Genomic DNA, 25,271 nt, shown 5'->3' on the forward strand with positions numbered 1-25,271 from the left:
ATATATTGAATATAAAAAGAGACTTTTACAATAAACATTACTATAAAGTAAAATGTTGCAAATGAAAAATATATCGACATTTTGCCAATTTTTATTACTTTTTCATTTCACGTGTGCGCTATTTACATTTTAGGAACTAAATTGTGCTATTGAATAATTTACTATACACTGGAAAACAGTTAACCCATACATAAATCTGGTTGTGTCGATCGGATTAATAGTAAAATACGGAGCAACTAATTATGTGGCTGATGCAACCACAGAGTAATTGCTGTGTTATAGTAGCGATATCTGATTACTCAGAGTGTATTTATGGTGAGCGCCCCAACCGATTTCTGATCGCCACAACCAAATTTCACGCAACTACATTGATGTAGTCGATGTACTAAAGTAACTGAGTCATATGAAGCATACGTATTACCATCAGGCAAAAATAATTAGAGTAATGCAACAACCGTGTTACTCACAACTAGATATTTTTTCTTACGTGCACCATGTCTTTCTATTCTTTTCCGTGTATATTTCTAGCAAAATTTACGATATTCCTTAGCAAAATAAATCTTATCAACAGTTTATTTCTGTACTACTAGAAAATTAAAACAAATTTATATGGGAAAGAAAACTAATAATCTATGTCGAAAGTTTACATATTCACATTTAAAGACCAGAACAATAAAAATATCCAGGGTTGACTACGTGTCTAGACGCATTGGTACTTTTACATAACTTCTGGCAATGAGAAAAAAGGAGATAAAAAGGACAAGCAGGGTCATTCAATTTTGAGAGAAGTGGGAGATTCGTCTTTGTTCAAGATAGACAGGAGTCTAATTTAGGAAGTGACGGGTCGACGGGCGAGTTAAGCTTGTTCGATCCGCGTCACTAGTGGATCAACTTACAATCAAGCGGGCACGGTAATGAGACAGCATAACGCAACAACGTCGCATCTGATACGATGTTAGCATGTTTGATGTCTGCAAGCAAGTCTGGCCTCGTTATGGGCACGGTACCAGCCGTGCATCCAGCGAGAGAGTGAGGGACGATCTATAAATTGCGCTCGACAGTCGCGTATTCCGAGTTACACGTAGTACATACACACACACATACACACGTATACATGAACGACACGACACGTGCACTTCCGTGCGAAAACTCTCCCCGTCCACGTCTGCGGTTGATAGACTGCTTAGCCGAAAGTGCTGGGAGAAAGAAAGAAAAAAAGTAGAACTTTGCGCGCAAACGCGCGCGTGCACGTCACAGTTGGGTCAAAAGTTAACCGAAAAAGCTCTTTAGCAGGTGGAAAACTGCCGCTCGGAATGAAAAAACAGCGTGACTGTCACTTTCGTCGTTCAATTTTTGCACGGGCTCTACTCGCCGCGGTTTCGCGTTGTCCAGCCGCGAAACTCCGGATCGTATTCGTGAGTGCGCGCGCGTTCACGCTCGGGTCACGAAAGTTGTCGAAAGATCAATTCTGCAGTTTGGCAGCGGGACGCGCGCGTGGCGCCGGGATATGGAATTTGGATCGATGTGTTTCTCGCGGCGTGTATCATTCCCCTGAAAATAGATACCTTTCGACCGCGCGAGGGGAGAGAGACCGCCGTATCTCGTTCATCCCCGTGGAATCGCGCCCATGAGAGCGGAGGAATATTTCGTAAATTGGCTTTGTTGTGTATTCTGATGGCGCACCTTTTTCGTCTCAAAAGAACGCCAAAAGAAAAAAAGCGAGCACTGGAAGAAGTATCGCGAAGTTTAAGCTGGAGCCGGCAGTCTCGACTGGGTGTCTTTATTAACGGGATTCCCCAACTTTGATCTCGCGAGCAGTGCGCGCGCGGCGTGACCGAATTATTGACGTAACTTCTCAACAATATCGAAAATCGCGTTATTGCGGAAGGAAAATGAGGTATCTGTGAGAGAGAGAAAGAGAGAAACGTCTTTTTTTTACGTCACACAGAAAAAAATAATTTGCTGCAGCAGCAAACTAATTTGCTACATATGGACAGTTAAATATAATTCGCTGTGTTAGCTACTTTTTCTTTGCTGCAGGAACCTATTTTCTTACTATGATAACAAGAAAATCTGCTTGTACAGCAAGTTGCTAACGTAGCAAATTTGCTACAGATATAATATACAACATAATTTATTGCTTGAATTACTTTTTTGTTGCAGGAGCAGATTTTCTTGTTATCATAGCAAAGAAATTGGTTCTTACAGCAAAGAAAAAGTGGCTAATACAGCAAATTATGTTTAGTTGTAGTACCAGATTTTTTTTTCCGTATAGTATTTATCAACACGGATATTAATGATATTAATAAGATAAAGTCGCGTCATTCGAGGGAACAGCTGCATTGGTGAGAGAATTTCTTCGAGATGATCGTTTTTGAAATCTTTCCAAAGATATCCCGGCCCACATTCGTTTACACGCTTTGTCCGACACGAACGTATACGCGTCCTGAAATGCACGTGGGCGTGCGCGGGGCCGTTATCTTATTTATAATTTTAAGATTCCTCTCACGACTGCGTAAAGAGCTTAGCGAAAAAGCGCAGGGGGTCCATAATTTACGAAGCTTATATACAGCTCTTCGTGCTCAAAGTGAACATCACGAATAATGGATTCAATACACTTTTGCCCCGAATTCCTAATGTGGTCTCACGAATACTTGTTTGTAATTATATTTGAAGAGATATAAATATATGAAGAGCTATGTTAACGCTTAATAGCGACGGGACAGCAAGCATAACCGGATTCGTCAGATTACCGCGTTAGATTATTCATTACTCCAATATTGCCGATTGATGAACTTGCGCGAGTTTGTAAGCGAATTTGGAATTTGAATATGTAGATTTAATCGCACGGCTTAGAATATTTCACGAAATGTTCTGGCTTTCTGACTGAATTATATATCCATTTATGCAATTATAGATTTCTTCACAAAGAAGTGTATTATCTAAGAGAATATAATATCATCTTTAGTGAGATCATCTTACATATCACTTCAAAATTCTTCTAAGAATTAAAAAAAAAAAATAAAAGAAAAATATCCTAAACACAACATTCTTGAAGTTACAGAAACTTCGTCCTTTATCTACAGTGGAAGTCATGTTTTGAATAGAAATTTCTAGTAAGAGAGCATTCTGTTTCAAGTAAACAAATTTCTCTTGATTTAAAGGGAAAAAAGTCAGAATAATATAGCAAGTAATATCTAGTAAATTTTCGATTAATAATTCACTTCATTAGAAGAGAAATACTCTTTCGATTAAAGTTTTTGCTTTGAATATAGGATTACAGGAAATTGTAACTAAAATTCTTCTTTCAAGTATCAGGATATTTTTCTTTTGGCTTTTAAAGAATCCTCTTGAGACCTTATATAAGAGAATTTCTCTAAGAACGAGATTACATTTTTTGAGTGATCTAAATGCGATTTCTTCCAATTTGTAGGATAATATAACGAGAGCTTGTCTCCTTTTCGACCTCGGTTTCCGATATTTTTCTCTCACCCTCTCCCACCAACTGCCGTCGTTCAATTTCGCAACTTAACCTCCCGAAAAATCGACTTCCGCACAAATAATTTAGCATACGCCGGCAAAGTTCGGTCGAACATCTTAAGAGCGCCTTGCGTGTGGTATAATCAGCCGAAGTTGAGGTCGCGAGAGCGACAGATTCGATTCTCGGGCGAAAAAGTTCCGACGGTTCGATCGGCCGCCGCCAAAGTTCGGCCGGCCGCTCGCTCGATCGGCCGAGACATTTCGCGAACGGACTGCGCCGTCGTGTGTCGCGCTCGTGCTTATAATTCCTACGGGATCGATTCGATTGCCTACCTGCAGGTCCACCCGGGTCTCGCAAAGATCGCCCGTGTAGCCGAGTGGGCAGAGACAGACAGCCGTGTCGCCTCCGGTTGTCAGGCATTTTCCACCGTGGGAACACGGCACCTTGCTGCACCTGTCGGCCGTGCACTCCTCTGGAACGACAATAAATCAGGCGATTTAATAAAAGTTCCGGCGGCCCGCGAAATCGAGAGAATTACACGCGAGCCGGGAGTAGGATCGAGGCCGACTCGACTCGACTCTACGCGACTCGAGTTGACTCAACTGTGCGCCAGATAAAACCGATAAAACCGCTCGCGCCTCGACAGGTCCTCTCCTCGTCGATTTATCGGGGCAGCGGAGTATCAATCTCTTCCACCTCATCGTATTTTCGACGATATCATTTAGCGCGAGCGCGAGCATTGACGGCGAATTTTTTGCGCGACGTCGATGTTCTCTCTTCCTCCTTTCCCCCCCTCTCTCTCTCTTCCTCTCTCCTCCCTTCTGTCTCTCGCTCTCTATATATCGGTCTCGACGTTGAGCTCCGCGACGTGCTACTGGGACAACTGGCCGGAAATACGCGATTCCTACCCCTTATCCTCTTTTCCGATGATATCGCCTGCTGACGTATATATTTAATATATCATATGGTTTTCGTGTTCGCGCCGTGCTGTCGCACTTGGTGCAAATAGCAAAAAGCAAAAAGAAAAGAGAGAGAGGAGGAAGAGCTCGCGAATGCTGCGGACTAAAAAAAGGATTCAGAAAGAGACAGAGAGAGAGAGAGAGAGAGAGAGAGAGAGAGAGATATTGATCGCGTAATACACAATGAACGAGCCCAGGACGATTTTTACTCCCCGCCGCGAAATGTGCCCAAGTAGTCGAACTCCCCGGGTCGAAGTTTTCCAATCTAACGGGTGTTATCTTTCCAGAGTCTCTCTGTGCACGGCGAACGTAGACGGAATCGAAGAGTAACGCGTAACTTTCGATTCGAAGGCCTCCTCCCGTCCTCCAAACCCCCCGCCACTCATACATCTTCATGACTGATACCTACCCACCTATCTAGCGTGACAAATCGATTCGAGTCGACCACGGGCGAAAATAACACATATCGGGTGAAATAATATGTATAATAATTGATGGCATAATTTCTCGTTGTTAATTGACACTCCGGATATTGATGAAACCGTGCTATGTTGTACACCGTCGTCGCGCCGACGGCGCCGAACGCGACGTTCGTTGAACTTGCGAACCTGGGAATCGAGCGACACCGATTGTACCTTTTCTCGTCGGCTTCCTTTTCTTCGTCGCGCCGCGCCGCGCCTCGTCGCGAATCGCGCGGGATATACGCGCGCTAATAAAGTGCCGATCGATCGTGAGGGCGCGTTATGTACGAGACGCAAAAAGGACAAAAAGTCCACGGGACAAATATTAATTAAATATTCACCTCGGCAGTCTCGGGCGCGCGCACGATATTTTGCGAATCTGCATAATGATGCTTCGATAGCTATCGATTAGTTCTTGTTAATTAATACCGCACTTCGATAAAGAGCGCGCTCTCTACGCATGAAGAGATACCACCAGCCACACGCAGCTGATTATGCTCTTCTATCGCACTTCTGCCGCAATGTCGATCACGCTACGTCGAGTGCGGATTCGCTCGTTATTTCTCTCAAGCGAAAATTTTTCGCTCGATCTCTCCTCCGTCCGCTCCCCCTTCTTTCCCGTCCCCTTTCCCGAAGGAAACTCCATCTCGACGGACGGAGAGGAGGTTTATACAAAACGCGCGCGCAGCAAGCTTCGACTAAGAGCGTTCGTTCCGCCATTATTCACATGGTCCATTAGTGCACAAATGTTTACCATTAATATCGTCTCGCACTCGCGCGCAATTGGTTATTGCGTGTATGACCGGCAATAAATATCAAAATTACGGCGTACTCGCGTACGCTGCGAACAATGGCGCTCTCGATGTTGCAAAACAGAGATAACATTTGCTCGCCGCTGCCTAGTGATATAAATACGAGACAGACGTTCATTACTCAACTGGTAATTAATGCCGCATACGTGTATGCACTCGTATACACACAAGCGAGCGCACGCGCACACACACACACACACACACACATACACACACACAAGTAGCAGCTGTTGCACAGCCGGACCTAAACGACTTCCCCCAAATGTTGACAATTAATTACCGACACTCTGGGAACGATAACGACGATAATTACTCGCGATAGCTACCGTCTTGCCCGTCACACATGATCTGTCGTGAGGATCCCTTCACTCCTCGTCGAGCCGAGTAAAAGCGCCGTGTGATCGTATCGTTTTGTAGGAATAATTAATGTCTGTTGCTTTCAAGTGTCTGTCAACAGTTGGCGAGATCTTGCCACTTACCCGATGAGACCCGCGCAACTCGTACATAAAAAAAGAAAAACATCGGAACTCTCTTGCGAGTGTAATCACAATCGAGTGATTTAAATATGTTTTACGCGACTATCTTTCGTCGCGCAGACGTGAGCAAAGCCCTAAAAAATGAAGATTGCCCTAAAAAATGAAGATTGACCTAAACACAGAAAAATATCATTCTGTCCGCTGAGATTACTGTTTACTTTCCTTCTTTTGTGGTTACTTTCCTTTTTGTGGTTACCTTCGACAGAGAATATTTTCTTGTTGAGATAGCCTTAAAATATATTCACCGCCAATTTCAGGAAAGCTCGTCGTTACGTACTCAGAAGAGAAGTTGATTTCCTTTACAAGAATATTCTAAAACTTTCGAAGAAAAAGTTCGTTTGATCCTGTGTAACGAGTAAGCCGCGAGAGAATTTTTATTTCAATTTAAATATTCTTAATTGAGAGAGAGAGAGAGAGAGAGAGAGAGAGAGAGAGAGAGAGAGAGATGCTGAACTTACTTAAAAGAATTCAGAGTGTGTTTTGAATAAATCTGATGCGTGCGATAAACTTATGATAGATTTGCAGATAAACGTATGAAATAGTCAAGACGAGTAACGTTCACTCGAAGGCAGTATGTATTTTTCTGTGCGTTGAGAGCATAATAAATCAGTATTCTATTCTGTTCCGTTCTACTGACATTCGCGATGAAAAAGGTATCGATTCTGAATTCAAGAGTGCGCTGTTATCGAATAATTCGGCGGAAACGTGACAAGCTGTATCGTATGAGCGGCGTTTCGATCTGAACTCGTAACGCAAGACGTAAGTTACGAGTTTTCGGACGATTTGCGGAACGCGGACACGCGCGCGCCGATCCGACGCGCGAATTCTGCTCACGACGAGTGCCATTTGTTGTTGCAAGTGGGACAAGCAAGGAAAGACCGGCGTTTATTGGCGCGTCACCGGCGGAATAAATAATGCGGCTCACGTGGGCGAATGATTATTATCGTTAATGCCGTGCGACGATTGTAAAGCCGACGGCGGAGGCGGTGCTGAAATATGCCGGACAATTAATAACCGCGAAGTCCTAATTGGCTGCCTTACAGCAACGACACCGGTCGGTCAGAGTGCGGCCGGGCGCTACCGGGTGACCGAATTAACAGCTATATCGGCAAACGGACACAACAGGTGTCACATGAATTTAGTCGGCAAATCCTCCGATGCCCGCTCGATTTAACTCCGAATATATTCTTCGTCTTTTTTTTTCCGCCACGACGGCACCGGTGGCGGCAAACGGATTTCCTAAGTATCTCCTCTCTTGGCGTCACAAGAGCGCGCCCCTCCGCGCTTAACTCGTCGGATGATATAATCGTAATTAACTGAATTGCCTCGTCGCGAACAAATTGCGTATTAAATCCAGGAGAGACTGTGCACGGAAAAAGGCATTCGGTTGGATTAACCAAATGTCTGGTGAAATACGAACGAACCGGAAATTCCGGCTGGAGTTGGTAGAATTCTGTGTTCAAGTTCACGGAGATTTCTGGCAGAGCAGAACTTGCGCGACTTGAACTCAACTTGAACAAAAATCTTGTCCGGAGTCTTGTTAATCTGAACAGAATTCTGGTAACTGCAACGGAGATTCCGGCTCGTAGGCATCTGTTTAGTCCGAGCCGGCCTTCTTCCCCGTGTATGTCGCGCGTTTTACTGTGCCACAATTTTCTCCTCTGACTCCCGTGTAAACTGAATTCGCGAAAACTGGACGTCTCGACCGCGTGAGCGACGTCGCGACGAAATACTTCTCGTTTCATCGACGCAACTGTTATCATCTGTGCCGCGCGATGAAAGGGAATGCCGAAGCATCAATTGCGCAATTGCGATCTGGGATTGTTAATTTCCCGACTGCTGGACTCGCTTGCGTGCAGACGGGGTTGACTTTCGTCAATTATCGATTACTGGATGTGATTGCGCGTATAGAAACCGTTTTCAAAAAGATTTTCTTATGTAGGTCAAAGGTAACGTGACGTAATTTCATGGAAATACGGAAGAATTGAGCGAATATGTGGAAATTCGAGCTAAAGTGCCTTCCCTTTGCTGTTATCAGCCGGCTCGTCCCACTTCTTCGAGAGGAACTTGCCGAGACCCCCAGAGCGTTCGGATTGAAAGAATTTCAAACCGTTCAAAAGTTACCCGTCCACCGTAGCCGCCGTGACCGATGTGTGTTCGGCAAGCGACGGATCAACGAATCTCACACGATTAGAGCATCTCTCGCCCGAGTTGCGAGCCCGTCGAAGAGAACGGAGGCAGAAGGGGATGTTGTACCACACAAAGCTGTACTCACCGACATCGAATCCGTTCGCGGCGTCGCCCTGCGGGGCCAGCGGGAAGCGATAGTGGTGCTCGTTCGCCTCCAAATGCCGGATGCAGCCCTTAAATCCGGTCCTCACCGGAAGTCGCTCCAAACCGGTCGTGTTTCCGGGCCCGCCGACGAAGAGCGGCTCACGGAACGTAATCCTCGAGAACAAGCCCTGCAATTGAAGCCGGAATTCTCCAGTTACACGTACGTAGCGGCGCAACGCGGCGGGATCGGCGCAATTGCGGCCGCCTGATTAATGCATGAAATTATTCCGCTCGGCGTACAAGCGCACAACGTCAGCTACTTCCCCGTTCCTTTGTATATTTCCGGGATGGCCGGGTCTAGCGCGGATCTTCGCGCGCGCTCTATGTGTGTGCGCGTGAAAAATGTATTTCCGCAAAATGTTTCAACCCTTTTACGGCCACTGGGAGAGAGAATTCGCATATATCCCCGCCTTCGCGCGACTCACCCTTCGCGCGAGCTCGTCGCAAGATCCGCGTACTACGTCATACTCGTTCCGCGCCGCCGAACAATAGGAAGGAATTACGTAAAGGATTATGCTGATCCGGCGAGGGAGTCGCAGTCCCTGCAGCCTAACACACGGATGAATGAAAGATCGAAATCTGCTCGGCTTACCGGTTACAGCGGATATCGCGAAGCAAGCGCGACGACGACGACGTTGACGTCGACGTTGACGTACGGGGAAATTCTTTCGCATCTGCGCCTGAGGCCCGCGTTATTCTCGCATTATTTTCGCATGCCTGCTGCATTCTATATCCCCGCATTCTATATCTCGGACGGCAAACTATATACTCATTGTCAGCCAATATCGCCGTTTTATCGTGCATTTTGTATTCGAGTATGCGCGCGAGTTCGCATATGTCTCGTGCAGTCATAAGCCATCGTCGTCGTTTCTTGAATTCCATTCTCAGGAATTCTCCGGAATCGGAGGAGACGATCGCGAGCGAGCGATTCCGAAGGCTTTGGCAACAAGCTGCGCTCTAGTTTTCCGCTCCCTTCTGCCGAAGCGAAGGGAGAATGCGAGATGAGAAAAAAGAAATTGTAAAACGATGGAAAGAGAGAAGGAGAAAGGTGGCGCAGGGAAAAGGAAGACAACAGAGAGAGAGAGAGAGAGAGAGAGAGAGAGAGAGAGAGAGAGAGAAAGGTGGCTCCTCTAATTACGACGCTGTCGCTAGGACACCGAGTGCTTAATGCCACTCTAGGATAAAGTGGACTTGAAACGCGAAGCCATTTGCCGGCGATGCTGCCTGATTTTAAAGGTAATTAAACCTAGCCTGGGAAAAACAGATGGGCCGAGAAGCAGCCGATAATTTCTCGTTATCATACCGCTATCCCGGACGCCCGAGAGGCTCGTTGAGGAAGGAGGAGGACCGGCGGGAAAAAAGTGGATAGGACATTTATCGACGTGGTACTTGCTCCCTCGATATTCTGTGTCCTCGCGATGCTCGTCTCGCTCGATTAGAGTCGCGCTTCTCTATTTATAAACCGCACAGAGCGACTGCAAGGGGATTGCACGCGATTACGGATGTATAGCCCGGTGCGGATTAGCGCTAATGAAATACGAGGTCACGGCGATCATTACGACGCGGCCGTGCGCCTCGTAAGTCAGCGGATGCAGTCGGGGAGGACGATAGAAACGAACGATGTCAACTTCTCATGTTCGCGGCGCTCGCGAACTCTCGTCCAGCTCTCGCTCGAGAAGCAATATACCAAGCGCAAGCGACAAAAGCTGAATGTGATGCCGGGGAAAGTGGGAAATCGTGCGGAACGAGGGAGTCTCTCTCTCTCTCTCTCTCTCTCTCTCTCTCTCTCTCTCTCTCTCTCTCTCTCGTCTCCCATCGATTGATCCCGTCAAAATTACATCGCGCTCGACTCGCGCGGCAATAACGCAGTCGCGTTATTAGGCAAGAAGAGAAGCGCGAAGAGCCGTCGCGCGCTCGAGAGCTTTATAGCTGTAAAGTACGAAAATTAGTAATCCAATCCGCTGCAAGTGTCCCCGAAAGATTATCCCGCGGCCATCAGCGTAAAGAGGTTCCAAAAGTCTCGCTTACACTTCTGATCGCCCGGCCCGCATCTCATTTGCAACGTAACAAGGCGGACGGTCGTCGCAGTATCACGAGGAAGCGATGCGAAGCGAATTAAGAAAGAAAGAAAGGGAGACAAGAAAAACGAGGAAACAAGGGCACGGAGGACGGAGGACGAGAACGAGAGCGACAGAGAAAGAGAGAGAAAATGAGAAGACCGCGCGAAGTGCGCAACAAGCGTCGAATACGATTAAAGCACGGGGAAGCGGGGCGTTGGTTAACAATAAGATCCGTGTATTCGCTGGCAAAACGACGGCGACAACCGAGATGCGTCAAAGAACACCATCTCGCTGTTTGCATCGGAAAGGAGTTGCCCACCTCGCCTCGCCTCGCCTCGCTTCGCTCCGCGGCGCGCCGCCTCTGCTGCTGTATCGCGAATTAAATCGCCGGCCGTTAATTAAGCGCGATTTCCCGAGGTTTAAGGGCGCGAATCGGAAGCGCGACTAATTCGGCTTCTGCAGTCACGCTCAAATATCGGGATGTACAGCGAATTGCAAAATGGTTCGGGCACAATGAAGTTGGAAGCTCACCAAATTGTCAAAATTGCGAAGCATTACCGGGGGATTTGCGCACAATAATGTTATAATTCATAATATAATTAAGAATACTAAATATATATATATATGTGTGTGTGTATGTGTGTGTGTGTGTGTAATAGTAAATAATAATAATAATACAAATAATAATCGTTAATAATAATAATAATTTATAACATCATTATTGGACGAATCTGTCAGTATTAACTATCAATTCTGATAGTCAAGTTTGGTGAGCTCCCAATTTTATTAATGGCTTAATTACTTAAAAGGTTTAAACTTTCAACAAAAAGTATATGTACATACATCAATATGTATTCTATTGAAAACTAAATTATTCGTATTCAAGGACCAAAACAATAAGGATGTCCAAAATTAGTCCGAAAATCGTTGTACTTCGCCTTATACTTCGAATGCAAAACTACCAAAGTACAATAACTAATAAAGATAAAGGCTCTTGCGATATATAATCACTAAGAAAAAAGAATGAGGCAAGTAAGAGCCAAACGCCAAACGTTAAGGCGGAATTAACAAATTATTTAATACCAATATAATATACATGGGATTTCAATTAAATTACATTTTAAGTGTTTTCGTCCACAATTTGAACCTTCTTCAGTGATGTTAACAAAATAAGTTTAAGTAAAATTAAGCGCAATTTAAATTAACACATCATCAAATGTCGCTTAAAAAACTTGACAAATTTTCATTAAAGTTAAACGCAATTTAAATAAACATATCGCCAAATGTCGCTTAAAAAAATTATGAAAAATTTTCATTAAAATTATGCGCAATTTAAATTAACACATCGCCAAATGTCACTTAAAAACTTATAAAAATTTTTCATACGTTTTTTAAACAACATTTGGTGATGTAATAATTTAAATTGCGCTTAATTTTGCTTAAATCTATCTTGTTAACATTACTGAAAAAGGTCCAAATTGTGGACCGAAACGTTTGAAATGCTGTAATTTAATTGAAATCTCATGTATTATATTGATATTAAATTAAATTATTAATTCTGCCTTAACATTCAGCGTTTGGTTCTTATTTGCCTCACTCTTTTTTCTTACTGATTACCACAGTATACTTTTTTGAAACGCACTTTTTCATCCTCGATCGATCATTACCGTCACATTGACACAATCACTGCGTGATCGGGGTGTTTCCATTCCGACTCAATAGCTATTCAAACGCACCCTGACGAATCTGGGTGCTGTTTGTCGCGCGGTTTTCGCGTCGTGCTGTTTCATTAGCGAGCGAGCGAGCGAGGGGCCGCGATCGATCGGAACGCGGATTAATATGGGAAAGAACGGAATCGATCGTAACGATTACATGGCCGGAACCGCCTTATTCAGACGAGTTTTATGGGCAACGGCGCTTTTTCCTGATTACTCGTGCAGGCGCGGCCTCGCGCTAGGGTGTGGTTCCCCGCTTTTAAACCCCTCGCCATCTGTCTCGATGTGTCGGACGTCCGTTTCCGAGCTTCTTACGTCCCTCCGCTATCGCGCGTGATCCTCGCGAAATTTTGCGGCAACCCCCATTTTATCTCGTGACTGCTTTTATGCGGGCCATGTCTCATCCGCGCGTCTGACGCTACGTCTGCCTCTACGCGCGTCCTTCGCAAAAGTTCCTCCATCGCTTTTCGCGGAAATCGGGAAAACGAATCGTTTCTTTTCTGCATATGCACCGTGCGGGTAAAAGTAAATTGACAGGTGACGTCGCGCAATGCTTTCTCGTTTTCGCAGAGACGAAAATATTATTTAGTAACAGAAGTTTGCACGCCTGCGAATATACTATTTCGGAAAAGCTGTGCTGAAAAAAGTTATCGCGTTAGAGCGGTAATTTGCAATACCTTCAAACGTGTGCTTTCGATATCTTATTTCCCGCGGTATTTCTGTGTGTGTGTGTATGTGTGTATGCGTGTAGATGTGTGTCTGCTGGGTGCGAGCCATGAAGGATTTCTTACGAAGGTGTTCTGCAGTTTCTAATGCGACTAAAGCGAAATGAGAATTTTCAAGAAATCCGAAGTTTTGCTGCGCGGTAACGTGGCATAGTCTGTTTCACCCTGGCGTATCGGTGTAAACCGCAACCAAGTTTCAGTGTTGGGTAAGCAAAACAAAAAGGAATGGGAGAAAAATGAAAGCAGAAAAAGGAGGAAGGGAAAAGGGGTCAAAATTTCTGCGCCGGTCCCGCGTGGAATACCCCGGAAAAAAGTTCCGAGATGTAAGAACGTTTCTTCAATTTCCGTGCTACATTCTCTCATTAAAGTTTCCGGGAAGTTTCCGTAAGATACAACAGCGTTTAATGCCAGGTTCCACCTCGGCGTCATTAAACTTTTCGCGAGTGGATTTCACCGAATGGAAACAATTTTATTTTACTGCAGTCGGCCGTGGGTATTAATGAGCAACGAAGTATTTACCGTCCTTGTTACACGACGGAGCGTTCCGCCGCGGCGGAGCGATGTGTATCGCGAAAAAAATTTCACAACGACGAGGAGAAAAGGAAAACGGAAGAGAAGGAAGCATCCGTAACAACCGGTAGCCCGCTTAAGACGGAGCTTCCGGCTTCACGAAAAGAAACGGTTTATTTACCCGGCGCGAGAGCGGCTACGAATCACCGCTATCGCGATCAATTGAGTACGATTTCTCATTGCGCCGTTACATAAAACTCCAGACCGGAAGTGTCTCGGGGGAGACGAGCGCGAGCAGAGCAGCAGTAGCAGCAGAAGGAAGAGGAGAAGGAGGAGTAGGAGAAAGAGGAGGAAGAGCAAAGAGGGAAGGGCGAGGATGTCGCCGTAGAATCTCGAGAATTCGAATAAACTCGCGCGTTGGTAATCCCGATAATACGTCCCCGCCTCGCTGCGGAATATCGATTCCGCCCCCATTGAATCCGCGTACACGGGTAAATAATATCCGGGGGAGTCTGGCCTTGATGGAAATAAAATGAAGTGTCCTCACCTTCGAGCGTCCCTCCACCCTCTTCTCCTGATTCAGCTGGATCCAGGCGTCCCATCGATGTCTGTAGACACTCAGGGTGTTCCACTCATTCAGCCTCACCGTCTCCGTGCTCCTCACCGTGCCCACACCACTGCCGCAATCGAACCTACACACCACCCGCGGAAAGTGCACGATGGGCAATGTTAATCGATCCGGCGGAATACTACACGTCGCGAAATGTCAGCCGTAGCCGAGCGGCGCCGACGGCACCGACGGCACCGACGACGGCGCGGAAGGACGCGGTGGCTCATATCAACGTTCTCGTGCGATACATTATTGAACACCGTGGAATTTATTTGCCGGGACACATGACGACTAGGCAGATTCGTGGAAAGGGATATTCACGAGTCGAGGAAGAATCTAAACGCCCGCGCGCGCGCGCACAGGCAGTAAATCCAGGTTGACGCATGCGAGAGCCGGATCGACGCTTCGATCATTCCTACCGCGAATCACCTTCCACCCGCGGAGCCGCTGTCGCGTTTTACCGCGGAATTCACCTCTTTTCTTTTTCAATATCGCATACGGACGGCGGATAAAATCGATCGTGGCTATTCGCGCTTCGCTCGCGAATGGCCGGCCGGCTCGCGTCCTTCGCCGATGGCGCGCAATCAATATGGAAATCATCGTCGACGTGTGTCGATAATTCATTCGCCATCATCTCGCGAAAGTAATCCGCTAATATTTAAACGCGCACCGGTAATGGTGTCCAACTAATAGGACAACAAATCCACACGGCTAATCATTTAGTGTTCGATTAATGAATTGTGGAAACGAATCTGGGGAACAATGGTCGGCCATCGCGGTACCAATGAATAAATTACATGGCGCGTTTGATGAATGTGTCTATGAATTCGGGGGAGTCGCGCTGTGTGCATCCCCTCTTCTTTGTCCTACAATCTCGTTGCTAAATCTGAATAGAGGTCATTGTGAAGCTGCGTTCTCGGGGATACGCGTTAATTTCTCCCCGTTTTTTTTTTCTTCATCATCACCTAAACGCCGGCGACGAAATGTGAAACGTTCTCTCTTCTATTCGCGTATATGGCGACTATCCGCAAGGTAAAAGTGCCAATATCCGTGCCCTATTCTTATTGTCTTTTGTTCTTCAAATACGAATATTCCTTTTCACACGGAGAAAAGACGATATTTCTGCCTACTGTGATCGAAAACATACGTCTGAACATTCAGCCGCATTAAAACTTGGCTGAGATAACTGAGAGCAATTGGCTGAGTAGGAACCTCTTACAGGAATCTTTCTGTTACTACAGTCGACTTTCCCATCTGGTCCCCGAGTAACAGAAAATTCAGTTACACTAACGTTGAGTTGTTTTTCCTGTATGTAGTGGTGATTTGAAATGACAGCGCGCGATTCCTTCCCCGAGGCAGAATTTTCTCACACAAACAAGCCTATTTAGATTTCTTTTCTCCTAACTGTTACTTTCTTTAAGGGATTTTGAAACGCTATTCTTGTAAAATAGCATACAAAACATATTTTACCCGAATTTGCTGTGAGCAGAAAAAATACAACAGTTTAAGGAAATCAAAAGGAATTTAATATCTCACCACGAAACTTTCCGGGCACACCACTGAAGGGGTTAAACTTTAAACGCAATTTAAACTTTCAACATAAAAAACATGTTCGAAAGTTTAAATGTTCGTATTTAAAGAGCAAAGCAATAAAAATGTCTGGGATATAATACGCGTTCGGGAATTGGCATTTTCGCTTTAATAATAGGAAATTAGATCTCGAATGAAGAGAGAACACGAGAGGTGTTATTTTATTCATTACGATTACAAGATCATCTCCCGTGTCTTTCCTTTTTGTCATCCCGCGAACACAAACAGAGGGGGAAATCAAATAGCGCGAGAAGCAGAGGCGAAATTCCATAACGCACGTGATAATTAAAGTATCACTTGGAAAGTGACATTCAATGTTCGCGCGCGCACACTGTCGCTGTTACGATGAATCGTAATATCGGCGAGGCAAATATCGCGATACTACAGGTGTCATTGCGCGTGCATAACACTTTGCGACGTACTTGCGGGCGAAACTTGGCGTCGTGCGTTATAAAATAAATCCTACGGCGTCGTTGGCGGCGAAAAAGTTTCGCCGTCGATGCTCGGGCGATGGTGCAAAACGCCGTAAAAAGGGTGGAACGGGTATCGCGGGCTATACAGCAAAAGGTAAACTTTCCAGTTTTTGCACGACGCTCGTAAATCGTGCGCGAGGCTCCATTAAGTCACGGCTTATTAAGCTGTAAACGAAAAATTAGTCCCGGCACGGAATGTTTAATTAATGGCCGCGTCAAACTCACGGCGAAGTCTCCGAAATTATGGCGCCGAAGTGTCCTATAAAGTGTCCCGCGTACAACTTTATATTCAATACGGCTCGCCGCGGCACAAAAAATCGATAAGGCTCTTGATGCCGTTTGAGAAGTTTGCGCTGCTTTCGTTGCAAGCACGGCTGCCGGCGACATTCGCGACGATCGCGCGCGCTCTGACCGTCAATTTGTCGAAATGGAGAAGAATTGACTTGTCCGCCAGATTACGAAAGATTAATTGACCTCTTTCGTCGATTTTTGTCTCGAAGTGTCGGCTTCGTTTATCACCGTTACGCGATACGACGCTCCCTCCCTTTCGAATGGTAATTCTGAGGAGGATAATAAATTATTTCGGAGCACATCGGCCGACTATATACAATACGTCTTTGAAAAATGGATTCTCGCGGAATCTCTCACGGGGATTTGCCGTCGGGGTGTCGAGTGAATAAATAAACGATCGCGCCGACGTGATCGATCGGTAATACGCGCGAATCACGATCGTTAATGCCGAGCAGCAGTTTCATTGCGTGTACCTGAACTCGATGAAGCCGTGGTGCAGTATCAGAGCCATAAAATCGCCCTGAAGATCGTCCCGTTCTCCCGCCAAGAGGAGCACGCCGTCCCACGCTTCGGGCCGAAATTCCAGTTCTAATTGCACGTGTTTGTAAGCGGCCCTTAAGGCAGGAAAAGCCAGCCAGCCGGACCCGGTAAAACGTGGCGATCTCACTTCAGCCTCTGGAACATCACGGGAACACGTCTTTTTACCGATTCAGCTTGTCGACGGGATCTCGCGGTGGCGTGTCGCCGACTCGTTCCTAGATCTACATTTACGCAGCGTCACACTCGCGTTGTAACACAAAGTGATTCACAAAGCACAGCGAAAGTTCAGCACTGAACTTTCGTGATAACGGCGGATGGAGAATTCGCTCTTGTAAACCTCTTGATGAGGTCTTAATGAACGATAATTGCATTTTCTGTCTGAGATTTTGAATAATTCGCTTCTTGCGGAAAACTCATTTCCGCAATATTGTTCGCGAACCTTTCTACCGCGAGAATGTTTGATATGTTCGCAATAGTAGTCGATCGACTTGAGGAATATCAACGTGCGAATAAAAAATGTGTCATCTCGCAGCGGACTCTCTGCGTTTCCTTCTGCGTGTCACGCAACAACAAAAAAAGAGAGAGAAAGAGAGAGAGAGAGAGAGAGAGAAAGAGAGAAACGAAAAGGAAGAGGCAAACCGCGCGAGAAATATGGCGAAATGATTCGGGAGCGCACGCGTCCGTTGCAATTTGCGGTCGGGACGTGGCGACGGTTAACATGCCGGCGCCGTTTCGGCCACTCTCCAGGAATACATCGACTGGAAGGAGAGAGCGGGAAATCGGGAATTCCGCTCGCATGCGAGGCTTATGGAACGTCCCTTTACCTCCACGATCTACAGCCTCGTATCAATCACGCGGAGTGTACCGCAGGAAGGTGTACCGGAGGAAGAGCCGGGAGAAAGAGCACGTGGAACACGTGAGCGTAAGGGCGACGATAAATCAGGCCGGGCCAGGAGAATAGAAAAAGTTGCGCCCGCGGGGCCTGGAAATGGAATTCCAGTTCTTGATAGCGCCAGGAATCCTCGGCGCTATCGTGTAACAAAACGCGTCGGTCGGCCGGCGGAATCGTACGTGCAATTACAACGACTGATCGAGGAGGAGACGGGGCGAGGATTTATCGAGCCGACGCGCTTTGTTGGCGCAGGGAATACGTGGCTCGTCCAAAAACCATGTGGTTTGATCTTTACTACCGTTAATTCGGAGCCATGCTTTGGCTCAAATATGACAGTACAGAGTAATCTGTCGATTAGTCTCTGCGAGACACAAAGTCAGACGCCAAAGTGAACGTTTTGACTGTTGGCTGTTTCTGGAGTGGAAAGCTCAAGTTTCATCGAAGCTAAAAGCCCTACAGAACGAAATCATGCCGCGAAAGGCGAGAGATACAATGAAACTCTTCAGCTCAAGTTGTTACTGGTGTGACCAAACGCAAGTGAGATCCATCGCTCGCAACAGTCACTTTGGCGCACTGTCAAACGAAGACTAATCCGCTCTGTCATACTTAACCCAATACAATATGGCTCTGAAATACGGCAATCAAGATTTGATCGAATTCGCGTGCTACTTCTGTATCAGGCCACGTACGTTTTGAATGACCCTTCGTATCTCTGAGCTCAGTTTGTTTATTAAGGCCATGAACTAGGCCATCGTTATCCAATTTTAATCAAGATATCGGCCGCATGAGGCGGTGCATTTCGCAATGGTGTTTGTTATCGCAACACCGACCAAATGTTTTGCACATTGTAATTTGCACAACCGTAGTATTCTTTCGAATTAATGGCGCGCTTAAAGTTTCACTCGTTACTGCTCATCGCAATTAAAATCGCCGCGCGCGTTCACGAATCGATCTCTTGATTATGAAGGCTTAATGTTATTATATATAAATGTGCGATTTTATCGACACAGAGACGATTATGCGCACGATACAAACCGACGCGAAGCTGATTAAATGTGAAATCGCGATTAAGTGACTGCGCTAATACGCAAAAATACGAAAGAGCCAGTCGATTATTTGTCGGGTGAAAAGCCGAATCGCTTATGCGCTCGTTGCTTTGGCAACCACGATCGCGATAACTTTTACGTCGGCATTGAGAAATTGCGTGCCATTTTGTCGAATTATAAAAACGTACAAATATCAACGATGCAACGCACGCGATACAATCGCGTTTATCGCGTTACATTCGACTTTTTGCGTCGCTTACGAAAAACTTGCGGGAGCTGTTTCTTGCTCGTTTCGTCGGCGTTGTTACTATCATTATATATCTTTGTTGTTTTATTGCTCGTGCATATACTGAAAGATAAAATATCTAAGGAATACTAAACATTTATTCGCCGCAGATACTGATATATTTACTTGTAGCAAATGTATAAAATATTCCTCAAATAAGAAAATATACATTTTCTTAAAACGATAATAAAATTCTAGTTTCTCGTGAAAGCTTTTCATGAAAAATTGTTTCTTCTATTTAAATAAAAGAATTTGGATCCAACAAGTAAACCTATCCAAAAGTTACACTCTGATTTCGTCCTAATTTGGCATAAATGTAGAAGTACAAAAAATATTGAATATAAGATATAGGCGTTGTTGGTGATTATGAATATGAAGTCAAATGTGTAAAATTATTTGTATAAATAATAAAATGTTTAAACAAAATATGTAAAAAGTTGAAAAAAATTATTTATACAAATAATTTCTCGGTTTGACCGAGATTCAAACTATTTTTGACTAATTTAGCACAGATTTAAAATATTGCGGTTGGAATTTCGGCTAAAGAAATTTAAAATAGTTTGTGTCTCAGCTATGCTGATTTTGATAAACTTTTAATCAAAATTGCCAGATTTCTCGGTTTGACCAAAGTTCGAACTATTTTTGACTAATTTAGCACAGATTTGAAATATTTTGGTTGGAATCTCGGCTAAAAAAATTTAAAATGGTTCGTGTCTCAGCTATGTTGATTTTGTTAAAATTATTTAACTATATCTTGTATTCAATTTTATTTCTGATGCATTTTTATTGTACTTATTGATGATAAGAGTGAGAATATTACAAAGCTATAAACTGCCCATGAAATTCAAATTGTGTGTATGTGTGTGTATCAAAATGAAAAAATATAACCTAAATATTTTTTATATTTCTACATTTGTGTCAAATTAGAAAGAAATCGGAGTATACCTTTTGGGTACGTTTATTTGTAAGTGAATACATTAGTCATTAGTATCCACCGAAAAAATGTTCATCATTTTTTTCAGATATTTTTTCCCTCAGTGTACGAGTGAAGTTGCACTTTATGACACATTGCTGTAAAATACATATATATGGCGAAATGTCGTCACGACCCAAGTGCTAATATTCCATAAGTTGTTATATCCGCAGTTGGATAAGCAAGTTGCAGCCAGGCCATATATCCTCTCTCTCTCTCTGCTCGCAGTAGAACAAGTACGTCGCGGACGGGCCATAGATCTAACTCTTCCGCGGTAGAATAAGTAAATTATAGCCGGACCATAGATTTCCGCTCTCCCGTTCGCCATAGTGGAACAAGTACATTCTAATCGAACCAATACAATCAGCACGCTCCATTACACGCACGGTTACAACGTTGTAACCCGGCAACGTTGTAACCCGAGCTTGAAATTAAACAGGTCGTAACGGCACAGAGTTGCGTGAACACTCTCAGTGCTCTCCCCTGCGGTTTTATTTCAAATCGAATAAAATGAGGAGTTCACGGAAGAGAAGGAGGAGGAGGAGGTAAGTGAGAAAAAACGAAAAGTCGACGAGTTATTATGCGCGTTCGTATCGTATCTTCGCGGTCGCGACGTCGTGAAGAAATAGTCACATGTAATGTTTTATCACGAGAGAGAGAGAGAAATGTTAGATACATATATATATATATATATATATATATATATATATATATATATATGTAATAATATAATATTATATAATATATATAAAATATATATATTTATTTATATATATATATATATTTATTTATATATATATATATATATATATATATATATATATATATATATTCATTATTAAACCACTCATTAAGCGCTCACCGAACTCTTGGGTCCGGTTGATGTATACATTCAGATTTCATCGAGATTTAAAAGTACAAACTAATCAGACCCAAGAGTTCACTGAGCGCTGGATGCACACAATGTCTCTAACAACGCGATTAACATCGAACAACGAATAAAGGGAATATAATGGGCGTATTCGGATTAAACACAACTGCGCGAAGCCGGTCACACACTACGACCGCGCTGCTGTCGCTGTCCGATATCGACTCTCTCTTTCTCTTTTTTCTTTTTTTTTTACTCTTTCGTTCAGTTGCAATTCATTGCCCTGGGAAGGATGTTTTCTCTTTTTCTCTGGCGCAACGAAATCGTCGATCTTGTCGATTCCGTGTAGCGCGGTCGCAACGGCAGAAAACAAACGCGACGGTATCGTGCTCTGCGCCAGTGTAATTTCGCGAGTAAACTTCACGTTAATAGAATTTGGATCTAAATTTTTGCTGCGACGATGCGCACAACGTTAGGAAACGGAAGAGTACGATAAGTAATGGTTTTTCCGCGACATTTTCGTCAAAAGTAAATCATTTGCGAGTTGACTCCAACTTGGTTCTCGATGAACTGCTGAAGAGTTTATAAATCATGTCACACCTGTACGTCCGTAAAACACTTTCGTTTGCTACTTACTGTACAAATTCCATCGATATAAATGCCTATCTTTTTCTCTCTTAACCTGAAGACCTAACCACACTTGTAAATTTCATTCTGACTGAGTTAAAGTAAAATTACACTAGAGGAAGTCTGGAATGCAACTTGCGGAGCCGAGGGGAATGCTTCCCCTTCTACGCGTCATTCTCCTTTAGTCGTGATTATTCGGTTGGGCGTCAATGAAAGGAAAGCTCGGACCACATTAATGTTTTTTACTCTGTGCTTACAAAGCGCAAGATCAAAGGATTGTTTGAATTTGCGTTGCGAGTGTCGCGGCTTAGGCGTTTGTTTAGACTCGCGCTTTGTAAAAGCAGCTCTAGTTATAATAGCTTTAATTATAGTAGTTTTGCTCTTATCCATATAAAGCCGAAAATCACGTAACTCTTAATCTAAGGAAAAAGCAAAGCACTCATACAAATGTGTTTACGTGTATGAGAGCATTGGTATTTTTATCTTACCATCTATAATTGCCAATTGTTTGACAATCAGTCTGTCAGTAAAGGAACGACTTGAGACTGCCAATCGTTGTAAACGCTCTTAGAGAGCATGGCCTCTGAGTGATAATAAAAACATCTATCTATCACTTATCTATCTTGTACCTTTGCTCTTGGTTTCTGTTCTTCTCTCTGCTTTATTAGGCCCGATTCACACTATCGGTCCGCTCACGGTCCGATCAAATATTCTTCTATTGTTTATAAGGTACGTATCCACACTATGAGTTCCGGTCTCGCTCCGCTCTCGTTCCAGCAATATTCCTTTGAAAGAATATTTTGCTGGAAAGTGACCGGAGCTGTGACCCATAGTGTGAACAGGCTTCAGATCGATTTTTCAATTTTTGACAATATCATTTCGAATGTGCCTGCACTCATTCGAAAATATTTAACAAATTTATCCTCATTGTCTACTAAATGGGAATATAATGTGAAATATTCTTCTTCAGTTTTTCTATTAATCAAATTGGGACGAATCCACATAGATCTTTTTCTTACCTTTCTTTTTGTTTTACACTTCTCACTTTCTCTATCTTCATCGTCCAGTGCCACAGCAATTATGATTAATTCTTTATCAGAAACGCCATTTTTCGGAAAAAAATTATAATGAACTTCACGATGGAAGGTAGAAATTATACTGATCATTTGGGATTAGGTCGACTCGATAGTGTGAATACCCAAGGAATATGATCGGACCGTGAGCGGACCGATAGTGTGGATCGGGCCTTACTGTCTTGTTCACGCGGCGAGTGAATTCGCGGGCATTTTTCCGTGCGGAACCAAATGAATCGTCTGCGCCGTTCGCAAACGATGCGAGGAAGCAAAGGGGAAGCGGACTGATTAAAATCGAACATCTCAAAGTTATCGCGAGTCTGATGCTCGCATCGCGCTCCACTTAACGCGAGAGGCGAATTTCCGGAACGCGAGAAACAACGAACATTTTCCAAACTGGCTGCCTGGTCGCGGTCTAGCGGGGTGTGTAAACTATCGGAGCCGATCGGATCCCGCGGCGCTCCTGCTCTCGCCATCGTTTGGAAAAGAGCGGCGATAGCGCGCACTCTCGTTCCCCACGGCAACTTGATTGATCGTTTTTCGCCATTCGAGGCGTGCCTTTATGCAAATTAAGCGGATCAAAAGGCTCTCGTAGTTTTCACCTGAGCTTCGCAAAGTGGACGTAACCGCACGGCTTTCTCGCCGGTGCGATGTCCTACAACGCGAATACTAATGCGGACTCATTTTTTCCCGCGTCGTGTCGAAACGATCCGCATGTCGAAACGTCGCTTCAGCAGCGAGGGTACGTTGTCGTTAAGTAGAGTAAACCATGTGGGTGTAGTTATTGCCGTCGTCTCCCTCAGTCATTGGCATTCTAGAGGGAGAAGCTGGTTTTTCGTGCGACCAGCGCCGCGGTCATGCTTCCTGCCTGCGCTCTATGATTTCAAAAAAGATCTTCGCCACTAAAACTCCAAACAGATACTTCTGGCCGCAAGGAAAATCAGGTTCCTCTGGAGTGTTAACGACCAAGGGAGACGTTAATAATTGTGTGGTTTACTCTACCCGCGCGCATCGTACCTCGACGTCACTGTGTAAGCCCGCGACACGGACGCAATGCACTATTTTCGTTAACGTAAAAGTGTCTTATGAAACTTTTCCAAGAGTCCAGAAAAAAACAGGAGAAACGGGAAGAGAGAGAAAGAGAGAAAAAGCAAAATAGAAGATAAAAGGGGCAATAGGAAATAATGATTACAGTTATCAGTCGCGTCATCACAGCATGGGAATACATCTTCGGGTAATGCGCGGATTCTACGTGCGTTTCTTAGTGGAAGAGGAAAGTAAAGGAGCATTATCACATGAATAAAAAATATGACAGCTTTTTTTAGACGTCACCTCCTCTATGTTCTGTCGCATCATAATCATCCCTCCAGCGCGTTTCGCTTAAACGTGAGACTGCGCCATTCGCAGTTAGCGCGCGAGTGTATTAACACCCGCGCTAACTAATAAAACAGAATCTCACCGCGAACCGCCAAGCCGCAAAGGTATGACCGCGGTATGGTTTATGCTCGGAAAACAATTTGAAAAATGTAAAATCTCGGCGTTGTATTTTTCGTACTTCGCGAGCCAGCGCATTTCGCGCATAACCGTGCCGCGCCGACGAACATATTTCGCCGGCATAAGCCAGAATGCCTAGGCGTACAGGCGATGTGAATACCGAATAATAGATAACGCGAGTATCGCACAAAATATGGATATGAATCTTCCTTAAAATATTCACGCGTAATACAAATAGCCGAGCCTCCTCGATTTCCATTTCCGAGCTGTTGAAATTTTCACCGATTATCGGAATCAACAATACATTGTCGTTGTCGCAAAATACGAATAAAAAAAAATCGAACCATCCCGAATCTGCGATAATTTCTGGAAATATCGATTTCATGCCTGATATTTCCGGATTCCTGCCATCCGTCGCGCTCGCGTGTAATCTCCGCCCCAATCGTCAAATGAAAATTGCACCTCTCTCCCTCGCCTGCAGTATAATTTACGATTGGCCCGACAAAATATTGTGACGCGTCGTATGCGGAAATGAGTGCGCGCTATCGATTACACGATATGTTGTCGTGCAGCCCGTGCGCGCATCATTTACAGCTATTAGGACCTTAACTTAGTTTCCGCCCGCAAATGTTAGATGGCAATGCAAACAGTTCTAGTAGTCATTACTAACGAAACAGGTAGTTTGTGATTAATTTCGACATTTCTCGATAACATTCAGTCAGCATACACAATTATTTTCCTAAACAACAATTTCTTTTGCTTTGTGAAAAATGGAACGCGATAAAGTGTTTTTTCGACATGTGCTTTTGCACTATTTTGATTTGAAAAAAAGTGTAGCAGAAGTTCATCGATTACTTGAAGAATGTTATGGTGATCGAGCTCCATCACATACAACATGTAAAGAGTGGTATAGAC

At 44.4% G+C, this 25,271-nt stretch overlaps 1 protein-coding gene across 5 annotated transcripts in view; it reads right to left on the reverse strand.

Moving 5' to 3' along the window:
• LOC116846017 (pikachurin) overlaps nucleotides 1-25,271 on the reverse strand; it is a 125,407-nt gene that overhangs the window by 24,004 nt on the left and 76,132 nt on the right. For all 5 annotated transcript variants that reach the window (XM_032819335.1, XM_032819327.1, XM_032819317.1 and 2 more), the window contains 4 exons: nucleotides 17,031-17,232; nucleotides 14,141-14,285; nucleotides 8,525-8,711; nucleotides 3,814-3,953 (listed from right to left, as the gene is read on the reverse strand). In XM_032819335.1, coding sequence (XP_032675226.1) covers nucleotides 3,814-3,953; nucleotides 8,525-8,711; nucleotides 14,141-14,285; nucleotides 17,031-17,232 — 674 coding nt within the window. The remainder of the gene's footprint in view (nucleotides 1-3,813; nucleotides 3,954-8,524; nucleotides 8,712-14,140; nucleotides 14,286-17,030; nucleotides 17,233-25,271) is intronic.

This window comes from Odontomachus brunneus, unplaced genomic scaffold, assembly GCF_010583005.1.
Source record: "Odontomachus brunneus isolate Ranch 3 - 2012 unplaced genomic scaffold, Obru_v1 Obru_scaffold_004, whole genome shotgun sequence".
Classification (NCBI taxonomy): Eukaryota; Metazoa; Arthropoda; class Insecta; order Hymenoptera; family Formicidae; genus Odontomachus; species Odontomachus brunneus.